This window comes from Triticum dicoccoides, chromosome 7B (assembly GCF_002162155.2).
Source record: "Triticum dicoccoides isolate Atlit2015 ecotype Zavitan chromosome 7B, WEW_v2.0, whole genome shotgun sequence".
Lineage (NCBI taxonomy): Eukaryota > Viridiplantae > Streptophyta > Magnoliopsida > Poales > Poaceae > Triticum > Triticum dicoccoides.
In genome coordinates this window covers 715,939,408-715,959,701 of record NC_041393.1, presented here as the reverse complement: position 1 = coordinate 715,959,701, position 20,294 = coordinate 715,939,408, and the positions used below count along the sequence as shown (strand labels likewise).

At 44.8% G+C, this 20,294-nt stretch overlaps 3 protein-coding genes across 8 annotated transcripts; 2 read left to right on the top strand and 1 right to left on the bottom strand.

Moving 5' to 3' along the window:
- Positions 1 to 656: 656 nt before the first annotated feature.
- On the top strand, positions 657 to 10,642 carry LOC119336427 (ribonuclease 3-like protein 2). Of its 5 annotated transcripts, none has more exons than XR_005162465.1 (9): positions 657 to 928; positions 1,007 to 1,441; positions 1,830 to 1,997; positions 2,296 to 2,669; positions 5,197 to 5,358; positions 5,531 to 7,028; positions 7,187 to 7,267; positions 7,886 to 7,971; positions 10,308 to 10,642. XR_005162465.1 is itself a non-coding variant. In XM_037608443.1 (6 exons), exons 2-6 carry the CDS (start codon positions 1,037 to 1,039, stop codon positions 10,315 to 10,317), a joined length of 1,119 nt encoding a protein of 372 aa, XP_037464340.1. In that variant the 5' UTR covers positions 657 to 928; positions 1,007 to 1,036; the 3' UTR covers positions 10,318 to 10,642. The 5 variants fall into 5 exon arrangements, 2 of the variants coding, with proteins under 2 accessions (XP_037464340.1, XP_037464341.1); XR_005162466.1 differs by having other exon boundaries at positions 1,003 to 1,441; XR_005162467.1 differs by lacking the exon at positions 7,886 to 7,971.
- Positions 10,643 to 12,702: 2,060 nt separating this feature from the next.
- Positions 12,703 to 16,554, top strand: LOC119336426 (uncharacterized methyltransferase At2g41040, chloroplastic-like). Of its 2 annotated transcripts, none has more exons than XM_037608442.1 (8): positions 12,703 to 13,062; positions 13,753 to 13,859; positions 13,955 to 14,177; positions 14,400 to 14,593; positions 14,895 to 15,006; positions 15,346 to 15,462; positions 15,562 to 15,961; positions 16,053 to 16,554. In XM_037608442.1, exons 1-7 carry the CDS (start codon positions 12,742 to 12,744, stop codon positions 15,697 to 15,699), a joined length of 1,212 nt encoding a protein of 403 aa, XP_037464339.1. In that variant the 5' UTR covers positions 12,703 to 12,741; the 3' UTR covers positions 15,700 to 15,961; positions 16,053 to 16,554. The 2 variants fall into 2 exon arrangements, with proteins under 2 accessions (XP_037464339.1, XP_037464338.1); XM_037608441.1 differs by having other exon boundaries at positions 16,046 to 16,554.
- LOC119336430 lies at positions 16,502 to 18,622 on the bottom strand. The gene is made up of 7 exons (XM_037608447.1): positions 18,510 to 18,622; positions 18,049 to 18,145; positions 17,899 to 17,945; positions 17,584 to 17,812; positions 17,228 to 17,499; positions 17,034 to 17,066; positions 16,502 to 16,930 (listed from the first exon to the last, which is right to left on the bottom strand). The coding sequence occupies exons 1-7, from the start codon at positions 18,564 to 18,566 to the stop codon at positions 16,841 to 16,843; spliced, it is 825 nt and encodes a 274-aa protein (XP_037464344.1). The 5' UTR covers positions 18,567 to 18,622; the 3' UTR covers positions 16,502 to 16,840.
- Between the last annotated feature and the right edge of the window lie 1,672 nt (positions 18,623 to 20,294).

Below are 20,294 nucleotides of genomic sequence, written 5' to 3'. Positions count from 1 at the left end.
TCTTAAGTATAAGTATTTTTAGAGATTTCAATATGAACTATATACAAATGTATAGCTCCGTATGTAGTCTATGTTGGAATTTCTAGAAATACTTATATTTAGGAACAGATGGTGTATAAGACATGGGATGCATCTAACCTCGACGACAAACAACAACATCGCCTATCGTAGCCCTGTGTAAGTATATGAAAATGCAATGCTAACTACAACATGGTTAACATTCACCAAAAATAGCAAATGATAATAAAATGGCAACATCTATACTGACATCTTCATTGCGAAAGAGTAACACGTTAGTAAAGGGACGGATTAAAAAAATGGAAAGAATTGTTTACTACAACAGATAACCTATTATAGCCATTGAAACTGATACTGATTGAAACAACTGGTATAAGTAAGATTCAACTGATCAGTTTATACTTGGTAAGTCTCGAGGGGTAGTTGCTGGGGCACTTCATATGGATAAGAGCCCACCCGCAATGGAGGCGAGTTGTTCCTCGGGGTCGAAGCATGGATCAGTGCCGCTGACAGTTCGATATTGTATAAACTGCCATGTAAAACTTTTTCTACAAAAATTGCCATGTGAAAAAAAAAGGAGAGACTAGAATGCAATACCAAAAGTGAAAAAAAAAACCAGGCGAACAGCCCAGACCCGCTCGCAGCCCTCGATCCCCTTTCCTCCCCCCTCGCTAGGTTTCCTCCAGGCCGCCGCCGGTCCCTTGTGCGCAGCTCCTCGGCGCGGCTCCCTCCGGCGACATGGCGCGCGGGTAGGGTCCCTCCTCCTCCGCTGCTCCTCCCGCTGGCGTGACCCGCCCCCGCCCCGGTCTCCAGCAGCAGCAACAGGCCCGGCCGGCACTGTACTCCGGCGGACGCCACCAAACTCCGGCCGGCCCTCACTGCGGACGGATCCATCAGCTCGTCTAGCAAGGTGAGCTCGTATGTTTTTTTTTTCTTTTGGCGGCGCCTCCTCTCCAAAATTTCATCTCCCCCGTCCCGATCTAGCCAGGCGGTCACGCGCAGCGGCACACCGGGGACGATGAAGCCCGGCTCCCGCAAGCGCCGCGCCTCGTCGCCTGCGCCGTCGGCTCCCGTCACGCTGCCGCCGCCGGGCTTCGTGGCGGACAGGGAGGAGGCGGCGGCCCGCGTGGAGCGGCTCCTCCAGTACCAGTTCAACAAGCGCTCCCTGCTCGAGGAGGCGCTCACCCACCAGTCCTTCGCCGGCGGCGGCGCCGCCTCGTACCAGAGGCTCGAGTTCGTCGGGGACGCGGCGCTCGGCCTCGCCTTCTCCAACTTCCTCTACCTCACCAACCCCACCGTCGGCCCCGGCGCGCTCTCCACGCTCCGGGCCGCCAACATCTCCACCGAGAAGCTGGCCCGCGTCGCCGTGCACCACGACCTCTACCCGCTGCTCCGACGCAACTGCCCTCGTCTCGATCTCTTGGTATGTGCCGCTTAAGCGTCCTCGGATCCTCCTCACTGAGTTAGAAGCCATAGATTTGGGGGCTCTGTTTTTATATATATATGTTGTATTAAATCATCCACTTTTTACTGTCCGCTCGAGCGGTTCGATGAGCTTAATTTGAGGGCGAAGCATAGAGCCAGCTCTCGCCACGTCTTAGTTTTGATTTAGTGGTGCAAAAATAAGTTTAGTACTATATTTAGCAAATGCTGAAACTGGAATTGGTAAGTACTCCTGCCGCTCCATTAGGATTCATAAGGCATAATACATTTCAATTGTTAAGTGATTGATGTTATCTCTTTGAGATGTGGATATTAAATTAACTGTTTTTGGCTACCATTGTTATGTTACTCGGTATACCTTTATGCAGGTAGGACAGTTTATCCAGTCAGTGAAACAAGAGTTACAGGATGACCTTGGCACTACGCCCTATGGTGGCACTGTATTTAAGGCTCCCAAGGTGCTTGCTGATATTGTTGAGGCCATTGCCGCTGCTGTCTATGTGGATTGCAACTTTAATCTTGAGAAGCTCTGGAAGGTTTGTAATCCATCTTTCATGTTATTTTCCATTCATTAATATGTTGATCTGAGGTTTCTGGAAAATAACTCAGTTATTAATTCTAGTCATAATACGCTGATAAAAGCCTATGTAATTTTCTATGAAGAATCGTATGTTTTCATTTTGGTATGACCAATCCAAGATAGCTTTACCAATAATATTTGTGAAAGTTAAAAAAAATGGACCTCTGCTCTCTAAAACGACATATTTGTTTACGGAGAGAGTAGTTCACTAGAATAATGGGTGGTGAATAATGATATCACTGTTTATTATGTAGGTAACAAGGTTCCTCTTTGAGCCCATTGTCACGGCAGAAACAATAGATGAGCAACCCGTGTCTACGTTGCATGAGCTGTGCCAGAAACATGGGAAAGATATAAAATTCAAGACTTGGCAGAAGGGTGGAACAACGGTTGTAAATGTATTTGTTGGTGGGGCACTTGTTGGGATGGGCTCCTCAGAGCAGATGGTAATTGCTAAGCTCAATGCCACACGGGATGCATTAAGCAAGCTTCTTGGTGGAGGCAATCAACAAGTGTTGACAATTGGAGTTGGCCATGGATCAGAGGTTGAGGTTGGAGAGCTTAGGGAATGCAAGCAGAAGCTTATTGAGCAGTGCAGCAGGAAGCATTGGCCAAAACCCATCTTTAAGTAAGATTCCTGACTACTCTGTCAGTTTTTAGTTTTATATATCCTGTTCACTAGTTGAACTTTTCCTGCAATGCTCCTCAGATGAGGCATCTCTTTCCCACACCTACACTACAATTGTTTGTTGATCATATATTTAGAACTGTTTCACCGCTGCACATTTTATTTTGTTTCTTTATTGTAATTTCACCTTTGTTCCCATTTATCTTAGGGTAGTAACCTTTGGTCATTTCTGTTAAACAACCTTACTAGGTAAATAGTACTTTGACCTCGGTAGGTCTGGAGCAGACTTGTCGAGACCATCACTCAGATGCAGTATGGAAACCACTAGTTTGGTTTGATTGCCAAACCCTACTGCATGAACACGTGGGAAAGAGATACCTGATCTGAGTGATGGTCTGGACAAGTATGTTCCAGACCTGTCACTAGGTCTGGAACATACTTGTCCAGACCATCACTCAGATGCAGTCATATCTTTTCTATTACCAAAAAAAGGAAATTTCTGAATAAGATATGTTTAAAAAGTATAAAAGTGGAAACCAAAAGTAACTATTTAGATTAAACTTGTTTTGTTTCTCTTAAGTCCTGATTTGCTGGGAATTCAAGCTTCAGATTGCAAAGAGTAATGCCATACTCCATAAACTAAAAAAACTATATGCTAATGCTGTTGGGGAAGCTTTCATGTTGATTTAATACTCAAACTAGAATGATTTCTTTATTTTGTCTGAATCATGGTTGTACTATATATACCGTCCTTGGGAACTCATAAAATCAGTTCAGCATTCTTTGTACATTTTAGCATCTTAGTTAGTGCTAAGACATTTCTGAAATGAAAAAAGTGTACACTTTTCAACCTTAAACTATGGGTTGAGCATGTCTTTTCAACCTAGAACTCCAAAACTGTCTAAAACACTACCTTGAATTATAAAAAATGTGCACTTTGTTAGTTTCCGCCATCGTCGTGTTTCACAAAGTTATTTTGACTAAATCGGCAGCTACTTGACATGATTATTTGTATGTATGCATTGAGCCACAGTCAGCTACTATCTTAACCAATCAGAAAAATAGAAAATTGATGGGCATGTATCCTTGCTTTATCCCATTCTTTTTCCTGCCCGTTGTTACTCTGGGCATTGTCCCACTCTCTCCATCGCTTTTGTGTTCCATCCTAGTAGCTCATGCCCACATTTCTCCTCTCTTACTTCCTGTAACATTCATCTCCTATCTCGCTCCCATATCTGTTTTTGCGCGCCTAGCCTACTTCATGCTGTCCCCACCCACACACAGAAATCACCCACTCACACATCTTCCTTTCCATGCACCTGTCACCATCCTTCCTCACCTTCAGTCTTGACCTTACCGTGTTCGTGTAGAGAAATATATTGAACAAATCAAGAAAACCCTAACTTCCATACATGTTGGCAGCCTGATCCTTCATGGTTCTTGCTCAATAGTAGTATTATTATCCCTCTTTTTTCAGAAAATGGGCAGTAAACGATGACGTGAAAAAACTCTTTGTGAGGACCTCGCATCACCCTCTTGGGTGGGTTGTGGGTTAGGTTTTCCCATCGCCACTGCTACTCTCTTCATGTCCTCCCCGCACCGCCGTCACCGGCCATAGGCCAGCTCACGACGGCGGCGGGGCGCTCCTCCCTCCCTCTACCCTTGCTCTTCCTCTCTGTACCTCCGCGCATGGCGTTGTCAGTTACGCGGCTCCGAGAACTGTGGGGTTCCACTCGGGCATGGTAGTGTGCAACTCCCGTGGTGTTGCGCGCACGGGCGACACGTTCTTGGCCGCGGCCTCGGCCTGTTGTTGCGTTGGGACGTGAGATGCCCGCCGAGGCATGGAGGTGATGTGCATCGCTGGATCTGTCCAAGAAGGCCAGTCCATGGCCTCGTTTCTTGGCCTCTGCAGTGGAGCTATTGTCCCCCATCGTCGGCGCGTGGGGGTGATGCGGTCATGGCCTCCGACCTTAGTCCGTCAGTGCTTTGGGCTGGGAGGTGCTTGCCCACGCATATAGTTGCCGCCCTCTGCTAGATCTGACCAGGAGGGTCGGTCTGCAGCCTCGTCCTATGGTCCATAGGGTGCATCTGGCGCGCCGGTTTCTTGCATGTTCACTAAGATCTGGGCTGAGTTGCAGCCGCTGTCACACCAGTGGTCATCATCCATGTACTGCTTCTATCCAAACATATTTTGTCTTCTGATTCATATCATGGTTTGATGATCTTTATGTCCCTGGAGAGAAGGTATGGATATTGGTTCAGTCAATCTTTCATCGTGATATTCAATTCATCAGAAACCACTAGGTGCAACGTGGAAGTAAAAGTATAGCTTTGGATTGTAATGCCATTATGTTTGGGTGGTGGATTGAGAATTATTTTAATTTAACTGATGGTTTTAAGTTGAGATGACCAGCAAAGTTTAGTGACACATTGGGGATTTGAATGCTTACCACTTGTTGCATTATCTAACTTGACATTTTGCCTAGATCAGCCCTACACAGTTGCTTCATAGTTTTCTTTTTTTCAGGTTAGAGAAGGAAGAAGGCCCGGCACATGATAGGACATTTGTTTACTCCGTTCAGGTAGAAACCCAAGGTGGTATTTGGGTAACTTTAAGTGATAAGATGTCAAGGGTAAAGGATGCGGAGAACTCTGGCGCGCAGAAGATGTTGGAACATCTATTGAAATTGTGAGATCCCTATATTGTCCTTTGGAGAGAACATATTTCTATTTCTATCCCTTTGTCAACCTTAGGCTGAGGTTGTGTCTAGCAAAAATAATAACAATACAAAAATGTATTACATCCCTTGACAAAAATGATGATTCAAACTTTTATATGAATGTTCCTTTGCCGGAGTTAGGGATCCATGCACTTGAATTCTGACGCATCCTGGTGGTGACTACAAGGAGTAGGAAGGAGATCCTAGAAGCCTACATCGTGGTGGTGACTCTTAGCATGTAGGTGGGAGATGAGCTCAAGAGAATAGAAGGAAACGGTGGTGAAGGGAGAACCAAAGAGGTGAATGAGGATGAAAAAGATGCACCGGATTTTCTGATGCGGGTTCATCCTGTCCATGCCGATGAAATCATATAGTTTAAAAAGCGCTGTTATGAGATTTTCGTCGCAAAAAAGAGCATTGGGACAGAAGTTAGCCTTCCTATTTATCGGTGTAGCACTCCGATGGTCAGATGCAGTTGTATACTCGTCAGTTTTTTTTAGCCAAACAGATACTTTAAAGCCATGTATATCGGTGTAGAATCCAGTGTTAAGACTGAAAATTTGTTTATAAGCTTGAAATAGCATGTCCATCTCGATAGTAATGACATGGGCTTCTTTTACATAAATATCACGTAGAAAGTTGTAAGGATGAGAAATAAATTTCCATGTAAATAAAATAAAATCAGAAAGTAACTATGAATAAATTAGTTAAATTAACAAACTATACATATACTATGATTAGGAGATGGTATAATATTTGCCCACAACCATAGGATTGATGGTTATGAAATTTAAATATATTTTTTGGTGAGCTTAGGTCAAACGAACCTCATCCTAACTCATGTTTTCTTATATTGGTATAGATTTGCTTAGTCCGTTCAAGAAATTCTCTGGTTTGTGGTTGTTGAACTGTGCTTTTTCAACAGTTGCTTTTATAAACACTCTAGGAAAACCTTAGAAGATGCAATTTTCTTCTGTTAAACAAGCAGCGAAATTGGCAACCCGAGTTATCACAACCCGCTCAGGTCATTTTCGATTCAGTGATTCACACAATAACAAACAAAATATAGGCCTTCGTTCGCGGTCAATGAACTATGTCGTGACGAGCTATGTTTATGATATACGGAAATTTAGCCACATTTTAGGACAGTAAAACTGAGCAGCTTTCCAACCATCTAACGCCCTGCGCGTTTCTGGACATCCATTTTCGTGACTTGGGCAACCTTGAATGTTGTCTGTTGTCTACTCTGGCTTTCACCATACATTCTGATTCCTGGGCCAAAAAGTCCTAGAGGGCTGCTTTTCCGGAGGAAAATTTGAAGCCCTATGGTAAACTAGGCTGAGAGAGAGAGGGAGAAAGGAGGGAGGGGGGGAGAGGAGGAGAAGGAGAGGGAGAGGGAGAGAGATGGGGGTGGGGAGCGAGCTGACGCGGACGGTCTCTGCTAGAGAGAGGAGGTGATGTATCGATCGGTCCCACGGTTTAGGGCAAGGAGAGCCTGCGCGGGAGATGTAGGCCGACACCATGGCTGTTTGGCTGAGCACAACTGCCCCGCTGGGATTTGAAGAAGCCATCATCCTTCAGTTTCTCTGCAGGCATTCATGGCAGGTGATGTGCCCATCCTTCCGTTGACTCGTTACAGGTACGTGTATTTATGCCCCTACCACTCTTCACTAATTCTTTCCACTCCGGCAACACAACATCCATTAGCATGGTGCTCGGCTAGGTTCATGTACAATTCCTTCTTACACCAAACAATTACATTATCCTGATATCCTCTCAATCCGAAATTTTGTGCAGGTGATGTTCATACTGGTTGTGGTCAATTTATTTCGGCAGATCTTGGAGGTCAACTGATAATTTCCGATGGCCTCTGGACAGGTAATTACTTCAAGTGTATTGCCAGACCTTATCCTTGTTTTACCATTCATGTTTTTACGGTGCACAATTGCTTAGATTATATATTTTGTTGACCCCTGGATGGGAGATGAGTCTTTGTGCTTGTCATTATTTAGTATAATTTCCAGTTATAATGTAATTGTCTGTGCCTGGTATTGTCGAAGCAGATTTCTTGGACTTCTCATTAGAAGTACATAATTAGAATTGAAAGTCTTGGATTCAGTCATAGTCAAGTATGTTTGGTCAACTTGAATGATTCTTGGCATAAGCTATGCTTAGTACTGCTCAAGTGGGTGTTTACTGTTTCTTTATGTATTTAGTTTTATTTTACAGAATGGCCACATGAGATTCTCCCAGAAATCTATATTGTTGTGAATTGGTTATGTGGTATCTATATACACAAGTTGTGCATACAAGGTGTTGTTTTTGTACTACGAAGGAGAAAGTTGATCACCTATTTATTTTATGGCGGCAACCTAATATGGTGGTCAATTTTGGAAATAAGAAACACTGCTTATTTTGAAAAGGAATCTTTTATCTTCCTAATCAGTTTTCGCGTTCCCTACTTTGCTACAGATTTGTTTTTGTTCCCAATTGCAGAATAGTGGAGAGGGAGCAGGCTTTGGAAGCTTGTGTATTTGTTGGGATTAAGGTTTTGATCATCCAAGAGGTTGAGAAGCTGCTACGTACGTGCTAATTAGCTTGTGTTGTGTGCTGATTAACCTGATGCCTTTCAGATTTTAAGCTTTTGCTGTGCCCCAAGCTTATCTTTGAGCTTTCTCCTTTTGCATGACTTTAGAATGTTGCTGGAGGCTACTCCTATTGATAAATTAATGGGAATACAGATTTATCTGACCTCCCAAAAATGTCCTGAAATTGTACCATGTTGTGTAACTTTAATTTTGGAGTGAATGATTGCTATATCGATACACATACATAATTTTTACTTATGACTTCCCTGTATACAAGTACAATTATGTAAACTGCTTCAGTATCCCCATAAATATTGTTATTTTCTGCCCATAATATTGTTTTCTCACCATTTTATTTTATTGATGGTATGATCCCTAGCATTTATATGGCGATCCACAATGAATTTTCTTAAGTTATATTCTAATATGTAATCTCAAGTTATTTTTTACTCCCTCCGTTCCAAAATCGAGTCATCTATTTTGGAAAGTTAGTACAAAGTCAAGTCATCTATTTTGGAACGGAGGGAGTATAACTGAGCTCGTTTAACTTTTTTTCTGATTTGATGTCTTCTCCTTGCTTTCTTCTCTCTTCATGATCGGGTCTATTTGGACAAAGCCTGCTCGCTGATGTAAGCAAAGAAGTCTATAAGAATGTAATTCATGTATATATTTGCACTAGTAACCTCTTGAACTATGGAATATAAGAATACATGTCTCACGAAATTTTGCAGAATAGTGATTTTTCACTGAGATGGTAAAACAGGTATGTTGTGACACCATGCACAACATACCAGTTTTACCATCTCACATGCAAAAAAAGCTCCTCCCCTCGAGCCGCTCCTGTGAGCGATTTCGGGGGCAAACCCTAGTGGTCCCGGCTCAACCCTCCCCTCCCGGCCTCCTTTCCCCGCCACAAGGCGCTGCCGGGCATAGCCCGGCCGGCATACGTTGCGGCGGGGCGCTCTCCCCTCTCGGCACTTACGGTGCAGGACGTGGGTCGAACGGCGCGCGGGGGCGTCAGGCTGCTGTGTGGGGCTCGATGGCGTGGTGGTGGGCGTGCGGAGCGGCCGTTCCTCTGCCTGGCGACGGGTGGCGGCATTCCGGGGCTTCGTCGACGCGCGGTGGCGCGGGGGTCCCCACGGCCAGATCTGGCGCCGGCGGCCTGTCGGCTGGCCGGGGCTGCGGACAGCAAGGTCAACACGGGGAAAAGGGTTAGTTTTGGTTAATGTTTTGGAGGTGGTTTGTGTTTTGCTGGACTTCAAGAAAAGGGACAATTTTGTTAATTCTCATGGCCGCGGGCAGCTGAAGACGGTGGTTCTTCCGGGCTATCCGGCTTGTCGTCGACGGTGGGCATGGTGGCAATCTTGGTGAGTGGAGTCGAGTGGTGGCGGTGGCCCCCCTGCTTCCTCGTGCATGTTCAGGCCGCAAGACGGCTGATGAACAGGGCTGTTCCAAATCGACCATTGGGGAGCTCTGCTGCGGCCAACCGTGAACTTGCTCTGCTGTAATCTCTCTAGGACAGTAGAAGGCACACAGTTTGTTGATTGTGGCTGCCAAGACCCCCTTAATTAGTTATCCTTGGGTGACGTAAGTTTGAAGTTTTCTCTTTGGAGACTAAAAACTACTCCCTCCGTCCCATAATGTGTGTCAAAAAACGTCTTACATTATGGGACGGAGGGAGTAAGATTGAAGTTTGTTCAGCTCATTTATTTATGTTTACTTGCATCTGCCTGAATATTATTACAGCTTGTGTTTCAAGTTACGGCGCTAAACAGATAAAAGTGAGTGTTTGCCGTTAGTTACATGTGTCAAATTCAGCTAGGAACAATATTGCCAGTGGGACACAAATGCTGTTCTGCTTCTGCCTGTAATACTATATGCTGTAGCTCCCTGTAAATGTGATGTTTGCAGTTAGTTACACATGTCAAATTCAGTTCAGAACAACATTGCCAGTGGGATAAATGGGCCTTTGCAGTTAGTAGTTGCATACTTCAAATTCAGTTGAGAAACAATATTACCGGTGGTACACCAATGCTGTTCTGCTTCTGCCTGTTCAATACTATGCCCCCTATGATCTGTTCCAAATTCAGTTAAGAAACAATATTGTCGGTGGCACAAATGATGTTCTACTTCTGCATGTGTTTTTCAGTCAAGAAACAATATTGTCGGTGGTACACCAATGCTGTTCTACTTCTGCATGTATAGTTCTTCCTGTGTATACTATGCCCCATTTTTTTTCCATTTTGCTCATATGTGAACTATTGAATCTGCAAAATCTGAGATGAAAGTCCTTCTGTATCGGCTGATTAATTCTTGTCTTGCTTGCACAGAGTCAATTGATGGAGCCATAGCCAGTCAGATGAACATCCTCGTCCTCACAACTCCGGGCGGTTGCTATTTTGGCAGCGTGGACTCCGTGCAGATGCGATCGTCTTGCCTGCAAGAGGAGAGGACATGTTTTCATCTACAGTGGACTCACAGCCCAGTGCGCGTATGGCTCATTACTATGTTGTTCTTCCTGTGTGTATGTAACATCGATCGTGTGGTTGGCTACTGGAATTCAATCAACAGCTGTGGTCAGCGTTAGCGAGATCAGGGTGCCAGCATGGCTACTTACAGTTTAAGAAGCTTTGTTCGCAATGACAGTGAGAGGTTTCCATTTTCTTCTTTTTGTTTCCCTGGCCGTTTCTACTTTTCTTGTGTTCTCCCCTCCTGCCAGCGTGACTCACGAAAATGAGACGAGGCTTGGTATTCGCTGGTTTACTGTCTGTTTGTAGTTTGGTTGTTGTTGTTCAGTTCAGTTTAAGAAGTTTTTGTCGCAACCACAGTGAGAGGAGTTTCTATTTTCTTTATTTTTATTTTTTTTCGTGGCTGTTTCTGTTTTTCTTTTGGTAGTTTGGTTGTTGTAGTTCAGTTGTGGGGCAGCCAACAGGTTGTGCCGCAGCCAAACCCTGGCCTAGATGTTGCCCAGGATCATACATTCGGCTTGTTTGTTTAATCAATTTCAGAAATGGATTTGAGAGCGATGCTCTAAAAAAAGAAATGGCAATTAGAGGGTTGTGACAGGGGTCGCTAGTGCCTGGTTAGCCGGCCTTATCTTTGTTTTGTAGTCCCTCTGTTCTTAAATATTCCCTCCGTCCATGAATAAGTGTATATCTAGCTTTTGTTCTAAGTCAGTTTTAAAACTTTGACCAACTTTATAAGAAAAAGTAGCAGCATTTATGGCACTAAATTAGTATCACTAGATCGTTTTGAAATGTAGTTTGATAATGTACCAATTTAATGTCATATATGCTATCCGTCCCATAATGTAGGATGTTTTAGTGTAGTGTCAAAAAACATCTTAGAGGGAGTACTACCTTTTTCTATAAATGTATCACTAGATTTGATCTCCATCCATCTTTCTCAGTTCCGCAGCACGGTTGAAAGGATGGAAGAGCAGAGGGAGCAGTGCATACTGGAAAGGAATTCTGGATTTTCCAATTTGGCGACTAGGGAACCCTTTTTAATATTATTATCTTTATATTTTGCTGAGGTGTACTTGTACTACTCCCGTGAACTCTGAAGCAAATCGCTGCCCTAAAAAAATATAAAAGAAAAATAAACTTTGAAGCAAGCCACTTGTTACGACGGCGCTAAATGCAGTCGGGCGTCGATAAAGAAGCATTCTTTTTAACAGAGGCTCAACATCTAGCTTGTCAACAAAAGATACATCAAACAATTACTCTGGCAGCATATGATAGCGCTCAAGTGTCTACCTCCTGTGGTGACCCAAAGCTTGTCCTCATCCTTTATGAGTTTTATTTTGAGTGTAGAATAGTGGCATTGATTTCTTTCGAAAGACTCCAGCGTTCCTCCTGTTTCAGATGACCCATGAGACAAGCATGGTGAGGATTGATATGACATGGCCTTACGGTGAGCTGTGTTAGGCACCGATATGTTGGTCCACCACTTCTTGACAGAACACTCATTGCACATCGATCCATCGGCAAGGTCACTAAACCGACCACAACAGATGTATGAGTGGTGACGCCATGAGCTACAATGGCGCACCGAGGATGCTGAAACTGACGACTACGATATTGGGACTGTCGAGCGGAGTTGCGGCCGTCGGGCCGAGATGCTGGAACCGACAAGTCATGGTGATGGGGCTAGCGGCGCCGGATGTTGCGACCAATGACATTTGGGCACTGCCAAAATTCCTAGAGCCGATATCGATGTGTGCTACAACCGTGGTCGGCGGTTGTTGCGACCGGCCACGGCACCATCCCGGTGGCAAAACAGATGACACCCTCATCGTATCGGCGATCATCTAGGGGTGCCGATGATGTTGGGCCCAGCCACATCGGATGCTATGACTACCAGGGCGGAGATGCTGTGGTGGGTTGCAATGGTGACGACCTCTCGCTTGATCGCTGGAAGCGGCGATGGCGGAGGTACGAGCGGGGCCTGCGATGAGAATCTAGTGGTGATGCAAGTGGTGGGCGGGTTTTGTGTGCTGCGTCCCGGCGGCTTCCCGGGCAGACGGCGTTGCCAAGGACAAAGACCAATGATCTGTTGCGATGCGGGCCGGTGATCCCAGTTTCTTTTCCTAGTGTAGAAGTAGAACGTGAGTGCGGCAGAAAGGATGATGAGTCGTGCTCGTGCATGAGTTCAACGACTCTAAGCTGCGCGAATCCAAGCGCTCGGGAGGTGACCGATCTGGAATCCACGACCGGCCCTGAAAAAAAGGAGAAAATCCAGACGCAACGGCCGAAGGCGCGAATGGACGGGGCTGGCGCCACGCCTGAGCCCACCACCACCACCGCACCCCTGCTCCTCTTCCCGAGCTTGCCAAACACCATTTCTTTCCTCCCCTTCCCTTCCATTCCCCGGCGCGTCTCCAGGCTCCAGGCTGCGGCATACCACTGCAATTGCTCTGCGTCGCCCATGGAGCTCGCGGTGAGAGCTGCGGGGGCTTCCTGCTCCTCCTCCCCGTCGCTCCATCCCCCTCGCGCCCCCTGTTGCCTTGGCCGCAGCCCGGGCCTGCCGCTGCCGGCTCGCCGGGTGGCCGTCGCCGCCGCGGGGGCCATCGCCCTCGACCCGGTACGTACCTACCTACGCCACTAGCTGATTCTCATCTCAGGAGAAGCAAGATAACGAGTTGTGTGTGTCTGCGCGCTGAAAAGAGGGGGAACGGTTGTCGCACACCAGATGTTTGGTGTTATGTCTAGGCGGGGTTTGGCAGGAACCAAGCTTTGTATTTGCTCCAAGAGTAATCAATTGAGTCGAGATAGGCGTAGGTTTAGCAGAGGTTTTCAGTTTGGGAAGGTGAGGTGTGTCATGGCGTGCACTGCCGCTATTTGGCAACGAGAGAGAAAGATATCTGGATTAGTGACTGAGCTAAATGGTTATATATCTGCTGATATCTGCCTTTCTCTTGCTTTACATGTATAGGATGCCTGGTCTCTGCAATCTAGCTTCTACTCTTTAATACGTACTCCCTCCGTTCGGAATTACTTGTCGCAGAAATGGATGTATCTAGACGTATTTTAGTTCTAGACACATCCATTTCCGAGACAAGTAATTCCGAATGGAGGGAGTACTAGGGAGCTAATCTTGCTAACAGCGGTCGTGTATGGTTCCGAAATAAGCAGCCTGTTTAATACAGTAGCATAGTTTACAGTCGCGTTAAGGGTAAGCCAAGGTCAATGTTTTGCATAGAAGGTGTTTGATGTTATGCCAAGCTAGGATTTTAATCATACCATGTGAAACTGACGATCACTATGCGAACAGTTTCAGGAGATCAAAACCGAGCTGAATGACGCTTCGAAAACCGAGGTGTTCGCATGCCCTGTTTGCTATGAGCCGCTGATAAGGAAAGGGCCGCCAGGCATGAACCTGTACGTCTAAAAGTCCACGAATTGTCTTCATCTCGCATGCATATCTGGTTGCTGAATTAGGATTTATGTTGTTTTGGCTTCTACGTGTGTCCCAGGCCAGCGATTTATAGGTCCGGATTCAAGTGTTCGAAGTGCAACAAGTCATTCACCAGCAAAGATGTCTTCTTGGATCTCACTGTCACCTCAGGAATGAAAGAATACAGTGAACTCAAGCCCGCTAGAACCGAACTGTTCAGGAGCCCGCTCGTCTCCTTTCTTTACGAGAGGGGGTGGCGTCAGAACTTCAATCGGAGTGGCTTCCCTGGCCGCGACGAAGAGGTACATTTCTAGGACGCCTCACTCTTCTATTGCATAGCCTTAAGTTGTTGCTGCTCACTAAGTTCTTACATACCTGGCCTGTAAATTCATACATCCGTCGCAGGTAAGATTTGGTGCTTCACGTTTTCGTGTTGCAACAAAAAAATGATCACCACTCTTTCATGTCTACGTAATATTCATGTTTTTATGCATATAATTCTGATGTACTGTTGGCTTTATCAGTTCCAAATGGCTCAAGACTATTTCCAATCAGTCGCTGGTGGTATACTCATTGATGTCAGCTGCGGCAGTGGCTTGTTTTCAAGGAAGTTTGCAAGCTCTGGGGCATACTCATCTGTGATTGCTTTGGACTTTTCTGAGAATATGCTCCGCCAATGCTATGACTACATCAAACAAGAAGAAACCCCTATGAACACGTGAGCTTTCCTTCGTGCTTATTTTGAGCGTTTCCTGTGAGGCTTGAAAATATGTCTTGCAACATCCAACTCCAACAAACCGTCAAGTAGACAACTTGGGCAATCACAAATTTTTGTGTGGAAACTAGTGCTTTATTTTAGTTTAATAACATAAAAGACTACGATCTACGTGTTCAGCACGTAATTGAACGATATGTGATAATCTGCTCCCTTACTTCAATCTGTTACTACCTCAGAATGTTCCTTTTGTTCTAAGTACAGTATAGCAATTACTTACTGTTTTCTTCTTTTGGTCCTGCAGGAACCTTGCACTTGTAAGGGCTGATATTTCGAGGCTCCCTTTTCCTTCAAGTTCAATTGATGCCATTCATGCTGGAGCCGCTATCCACTGTTGGCCATCCCCTTCAAATGCGGTATAGTCCCTGTCCTCTTTGCACTTTTTTGGTTCAATATTGTACTATTAAAACTGGTGTCTTCGGAATTACTATTTTATTCGCCAGAGTCCACTGAACAATTAGCCAATCCAGAAAGCTTAAACCACTTTGGGCATTACATGAGAAATAATGTTCTCTATTTCTGTTAATTATTGATTGCTGAATGCGTCTATAAACTCAACCACAACAGTTTAGTGCTTAGTTAGTTTGCTTTCAACAGCTTTGTGCAGGAACAGGGCATCTGACCTGTGTACCTATCTTTTTGTCATATGAACTTATTTATCACCATGATACTTCCCACTGCTGTTTGAAAACCAGATAGCTGAAATCAGCCGTGTGCTGAAGCCCGGTGGTGTATTTGTAGCGACAACTTTCTTATCCACCCCCACGAACAGCGGCCTGTTCTCTATCGATGCACTAAAGCCACTGAGACAGGTAAAAGAAGTCGTCAATCGTCTAGCGCTGAGTTAGACGATCTTTTCTGTGTGGCAGAGGTTACCTAGCCTGATGCACCTTCGCTGCTATGTGCTGCAGATTGTTGGGCCAGTGAACAGCAGCTACAACTTCTTCACCGAAGGAGAGCTGGAAGACCTGTGCAGATCCTGTGGCCTGGTCAACTACAGCAGCAAGGTGCAGAGGTCATTCATCATGTTCTCCGGGCAAAAGCCATAGCTGAGTACCATATCCAGACTTTCTCTGTATAGCCAGCCACAGTGTATATATAGCTGTGCTTTTCTTTTTACGGGTATATGTATAGCTGTTACGGTTAAATCAGGTGGTGAGAATGCAACTTTAACCGCATTAGGCAATTGAACCAAAATGCATGGTCTCTGACTCTGATGAACAATAGTAGCATTTCTTCAGGTTCAGGCATCGAGCAAAAGTTTTACACCTGAACAATTGTGTTGTTTCTGCACTATAAATAAACTTTAAGGTAACTGCTGAACTATAAACCTTTTATAGTATCCATTTCTAATTAAGCTCGGTAACGACCTGAATGCCTATTTAAATCTTCAAGGGTACAGACTGAATTCCTTTCTAGAGAAGATCAAGAGGGACGTATCCTGGCTCCAATTTTTACAGAATGGATGAAACTCAAGAGACTATCACTGCAAACAATCGGACCGGCTGAGCGAGTGACTGGATATCGTCATCAACCTGCTGGCTGGCTTCAAGGTACAAGCAGCCATTCCGGCACCTCACGATCGCTCAAGGCACTAGCAGAGTGGTGAAGAAACCTGCTGCTTTGAGGCAGCGACACCAAGCTTCTTCAGGTCGAGGCGTGTCACAGGTGCCCGGTTTGAGCTATCAACTACTCCCTCCGTCCGAGAAAACTTGTCCCAATCTTGTCACTCAAATGGATGTATCTAGCACTAACTTAGTGCTAGATACGTTCATTTGAGGGACATGTTTTTTCGGACGGAGGGAGTACATTATTCCACGAGCAGAGTGAGACTGCTTGAAGCAGTGTGTGTAAATGGTGCATATCCATTCTCCATTCATATCATAAAACCAAAAGCTTCCAGCAAAATGTGCCATGGTGTTAAATGAAAGGTCAAGCTAATTACATCACTATAGCAAAACCGGCACGCCAACAGGTCGGAGGAGCGAGCGCTATTCCCATTCACAGGGCAGCTAGGCAGGAGATAGAAGCTGCTCCACCCAGATGGTTCAATCTACCCTCTACTCTCGACACACTTAATATGACAGCCTATGCTTCACAGTTCTGAAAAATAACAGAACTCTTGTTGCGGGGTCACTGCAACACCGAAAGTATTGTACGGTGTTTCGCGTAGCATTCACGAGTGCAACTTCATTTTCGAGGGTAATCAGCTGCTAGCCTCTTGATCTTTTCGATGCAATTCTTATCTAGACGAGGCGTGATCCTTCTTTTCACATTTCCCTGGAATTCAAGAAGTACAAGAGATGAAAAATCAGTGGTGCTCCATGATGACTTTGATAAAAAAGTTATGATATAAAATCTTATTTTTAGATATGGGCCCGACCGTGAAGGCTTTCACTAGGTTTCTCCACTTATCCTGAAATATTAAACAAAACATAAAAATTAGCATCTTTTACAATAAAATATATATAGATAAATAAAAGATGAACAGAGAAAGTGTGAAATACAAAAAACCACTGAGCAGAGAGAGCATGTAATGCTTGTGCTTTAGTGCAATTAATCACCAATTGACTATACCTTAAGATGCACAGCTGTTCGAATTGATATTTGAAATCTTTCATTCTTCAACTTAGTCCATGGTCCAACCCCATATACAGATACGCCATCCACTAGTTCTTTCACCTCTTCAGATGTCCAATGGTCATTGTTTCTTCTGCTCCCATGTTTTTGGCCTTCACTTGCAGAACGCAAGTCCCGGGAGCATGGTTCAATGTTTATCGACCATGTTCCTCTCTCGCGTGCACTTCTCACACGACTTCCATGCCTCCAACCACTTTTTGGTATGTAATCTGAAGCACATAGCATATGTGTTTAACTACTTGAGACGATAACAAATGGTACATTGCAACAAATGTAGCCTTCATAATTCATACCTAGTAGATCGCAGGTCCCCTCCTCCGATGGTGTGGCGGTGGCCGCAAGCCTTCTGCTTCTCCGGTGACAAGGCGATGGGTACATGGCCCCTCCTCCCTCTCTCATCTCCTCGTCTTCTCCTCCTCCGCCATTGAGAGTCGTGGTGGCAGGGGCCTCCTCTTTCTCAGCCATAGGTGTTTGTATTGTCATGCCATGATCACTAGTTGGTGAATAAAATTTGCATTCATTCTGCAATGATGAAACAGTTTTTCAATGCCATTTGCCACGTTCATTTGTTTTGCAAGTTTGTACATTTGGATGTGCGAAAATCTTGCCTGATGAGTTAAATTCGCCTCCTTTATATAAGTAGGAATGAATGCACCTGCAAGGAATCATACAATATTTGGTTTCAAAGTTGAACCATGGATAAATTGCTTGCTTGTGTAACAAAGTTTGGAATATACCACAACAATTAAACATCATACCTTTCAGCCATCTGTCCAAATCATGGGGTCCTTCCAAGAGTGCTTGAAAGTCCATGGTGCCGTAATCCACATATGTTGAGTGAACTTTAATCTCCGCCTGTCATCAAGAACAATGAAATATATGTTGTTATTGTGTCGGGATTTCGACGATCCTGCTGCGAACTCTATATCCAAGTCAGGTTTGATAAGATCTAAAGAGTGGGGACTGTATATGAACTATGCTTGTCGACATATATTACATCCAGTTAAAATGAAGCTTGAATAAACCATGGAGTATGCTTCAATACTTTTTAGTGACCATTTTGGTTGTGCTTATACTCTTCTTTCAGATAACTTACAATTTTATAGTTTAGACATATAGGCTGGCTCCACTTTTATATTGAAATATTGAAATGAAACCAAGCATCCAACTAGTCATCGTCTCTAACATAGATATGTGAACTGATCAACAAAGTGAATACCTGTTGGCTTGGAAGAGGATCGGCCAAGATGGGCGCCCAAATGTCAACTTGTTCCATTGCGTGTCAGTGGGCAGCTAGCTAGTACCACACTTTACTTGTCCAATATAGGAAACTGAAATAATGGCTGGAGTTAATGTGTTTATTTAATACTACATACTGTAAATGGATTGATTAAAAAAGATACTTGTTCCATCAAATAATATATATTGTACATGCATGCATGATAAATCCAGATATATATACTTCATGTGTATATTTAATTTTCTATACTTACTTTTTTTGTATCGCTGACCAAAGTAATAATAGATGCATGTGCATGAACTGCACAGTCAATCATCTCACCTAGCAGGATGGTACACTGCAATGCAAACTATTCTACTTTTTTTTTGACAGCATGCAAACTATTCTAATGAATTCTCCACCACCAACATGACATGATGCATGCATGCATGCACTGGCTGAGCTTCTTGGAGGCCAAAGGGGGTTGCGACCTCTCCTTCCAAAAATGCAAATAATATTTTTACTAGAAATACTAGCGGCCACCATAGGTACCTCGACACCTTCACCAGCTATGTCTTTCTGGCCGACGCGTGGTTACAGGGAGGGTGGCCGGTCCACTAAATATGACTAAGACAAACGTAGAGCATTCCATGCATGAATGGACCTTGCAGGTTCTACCTCTGCAAAATTCGTTCTCCACAGAGCATCAGTCTTCAAATTCCTCTATTGCTAGCCCTCCTAGAATCAACATGAACTCATTCTGTCATTCACTAGCTCTGTTACCATCCATGGCTGCTAGAAGTGATGAAGAGAGAGAGAGCGAGGTTGTGCTACGGATCCTACGGTATGTTCGATTGTCGTGTAACTTTAGTTTTTTTCCTCTCATTCGGGTGTATTATATTTCCTTGGAGCATTAGATATTAGTCGCACATATTTTCATGCATATTTTGTTTCTAGATTTAAAAAAATTGCCCCTCATAGTTGCTCGTCACACTCCGCCACTGCACAGATTAATGTATGCGTGCAACAAATTAACTGCCCAAGCTAATTAAGCGACACTACGTAAAAGTCAGTCCAGCTAGCTAGCTAGCAATCAGATCAACTACTAGTACAACAAGGTAAATGAAGAAGTTCCTCTCATAGTAGGAGTACTAGGTAGCTAGTACTACGTACAGCACTAATTAACACTTGACAGAGGCCGGATGAATAACGTACCTGTGTGATGTGTGCAACCGGGCGCGCGCGCAGGGCCCCCGGCCCCGGTGCACCGCCGTGCCGGCGGCTGTCTCCCCGTTACGGATCAATGTCGGACTATTATGTCACCGTCCAAGATCGTAGTTGCAGATGACCGGAGCAGAGCCGGCCGGCGGCGTCTGCTTGGAGACACACTCGCGGCGACGGACCTCGATCGTTCCTCGACCTCTGCTCTCCGTGTAGTAGCTACGGGGTGAGAGAGTGGCCGGGCGGTGTCCTTTAAATTTATATGCATTGCCAAGCTAGCAACTTCGGGGAAGCTGCCCGGCCCACGAAGCTCGATCGAGCTACTACGTTCCACAGAAAATAAACCTTCTTTTTATTACCTCCATGGATGAATGCCATGATGCGATGTGAGCTTGGGGTCGCAACTTCCACGAAGCTTCCTCCTCCCCAAACATGAACCGGCATGGCACAATCCCCTCTTCATTTCTAGCACTACTCTACTCTAGCTACGCGCCATTGATGCGGGTACAGGTCACAGGCTCACAGCCATGGCGCAGTCCCCTGTTCAATTCTAGTCAGGCGTGT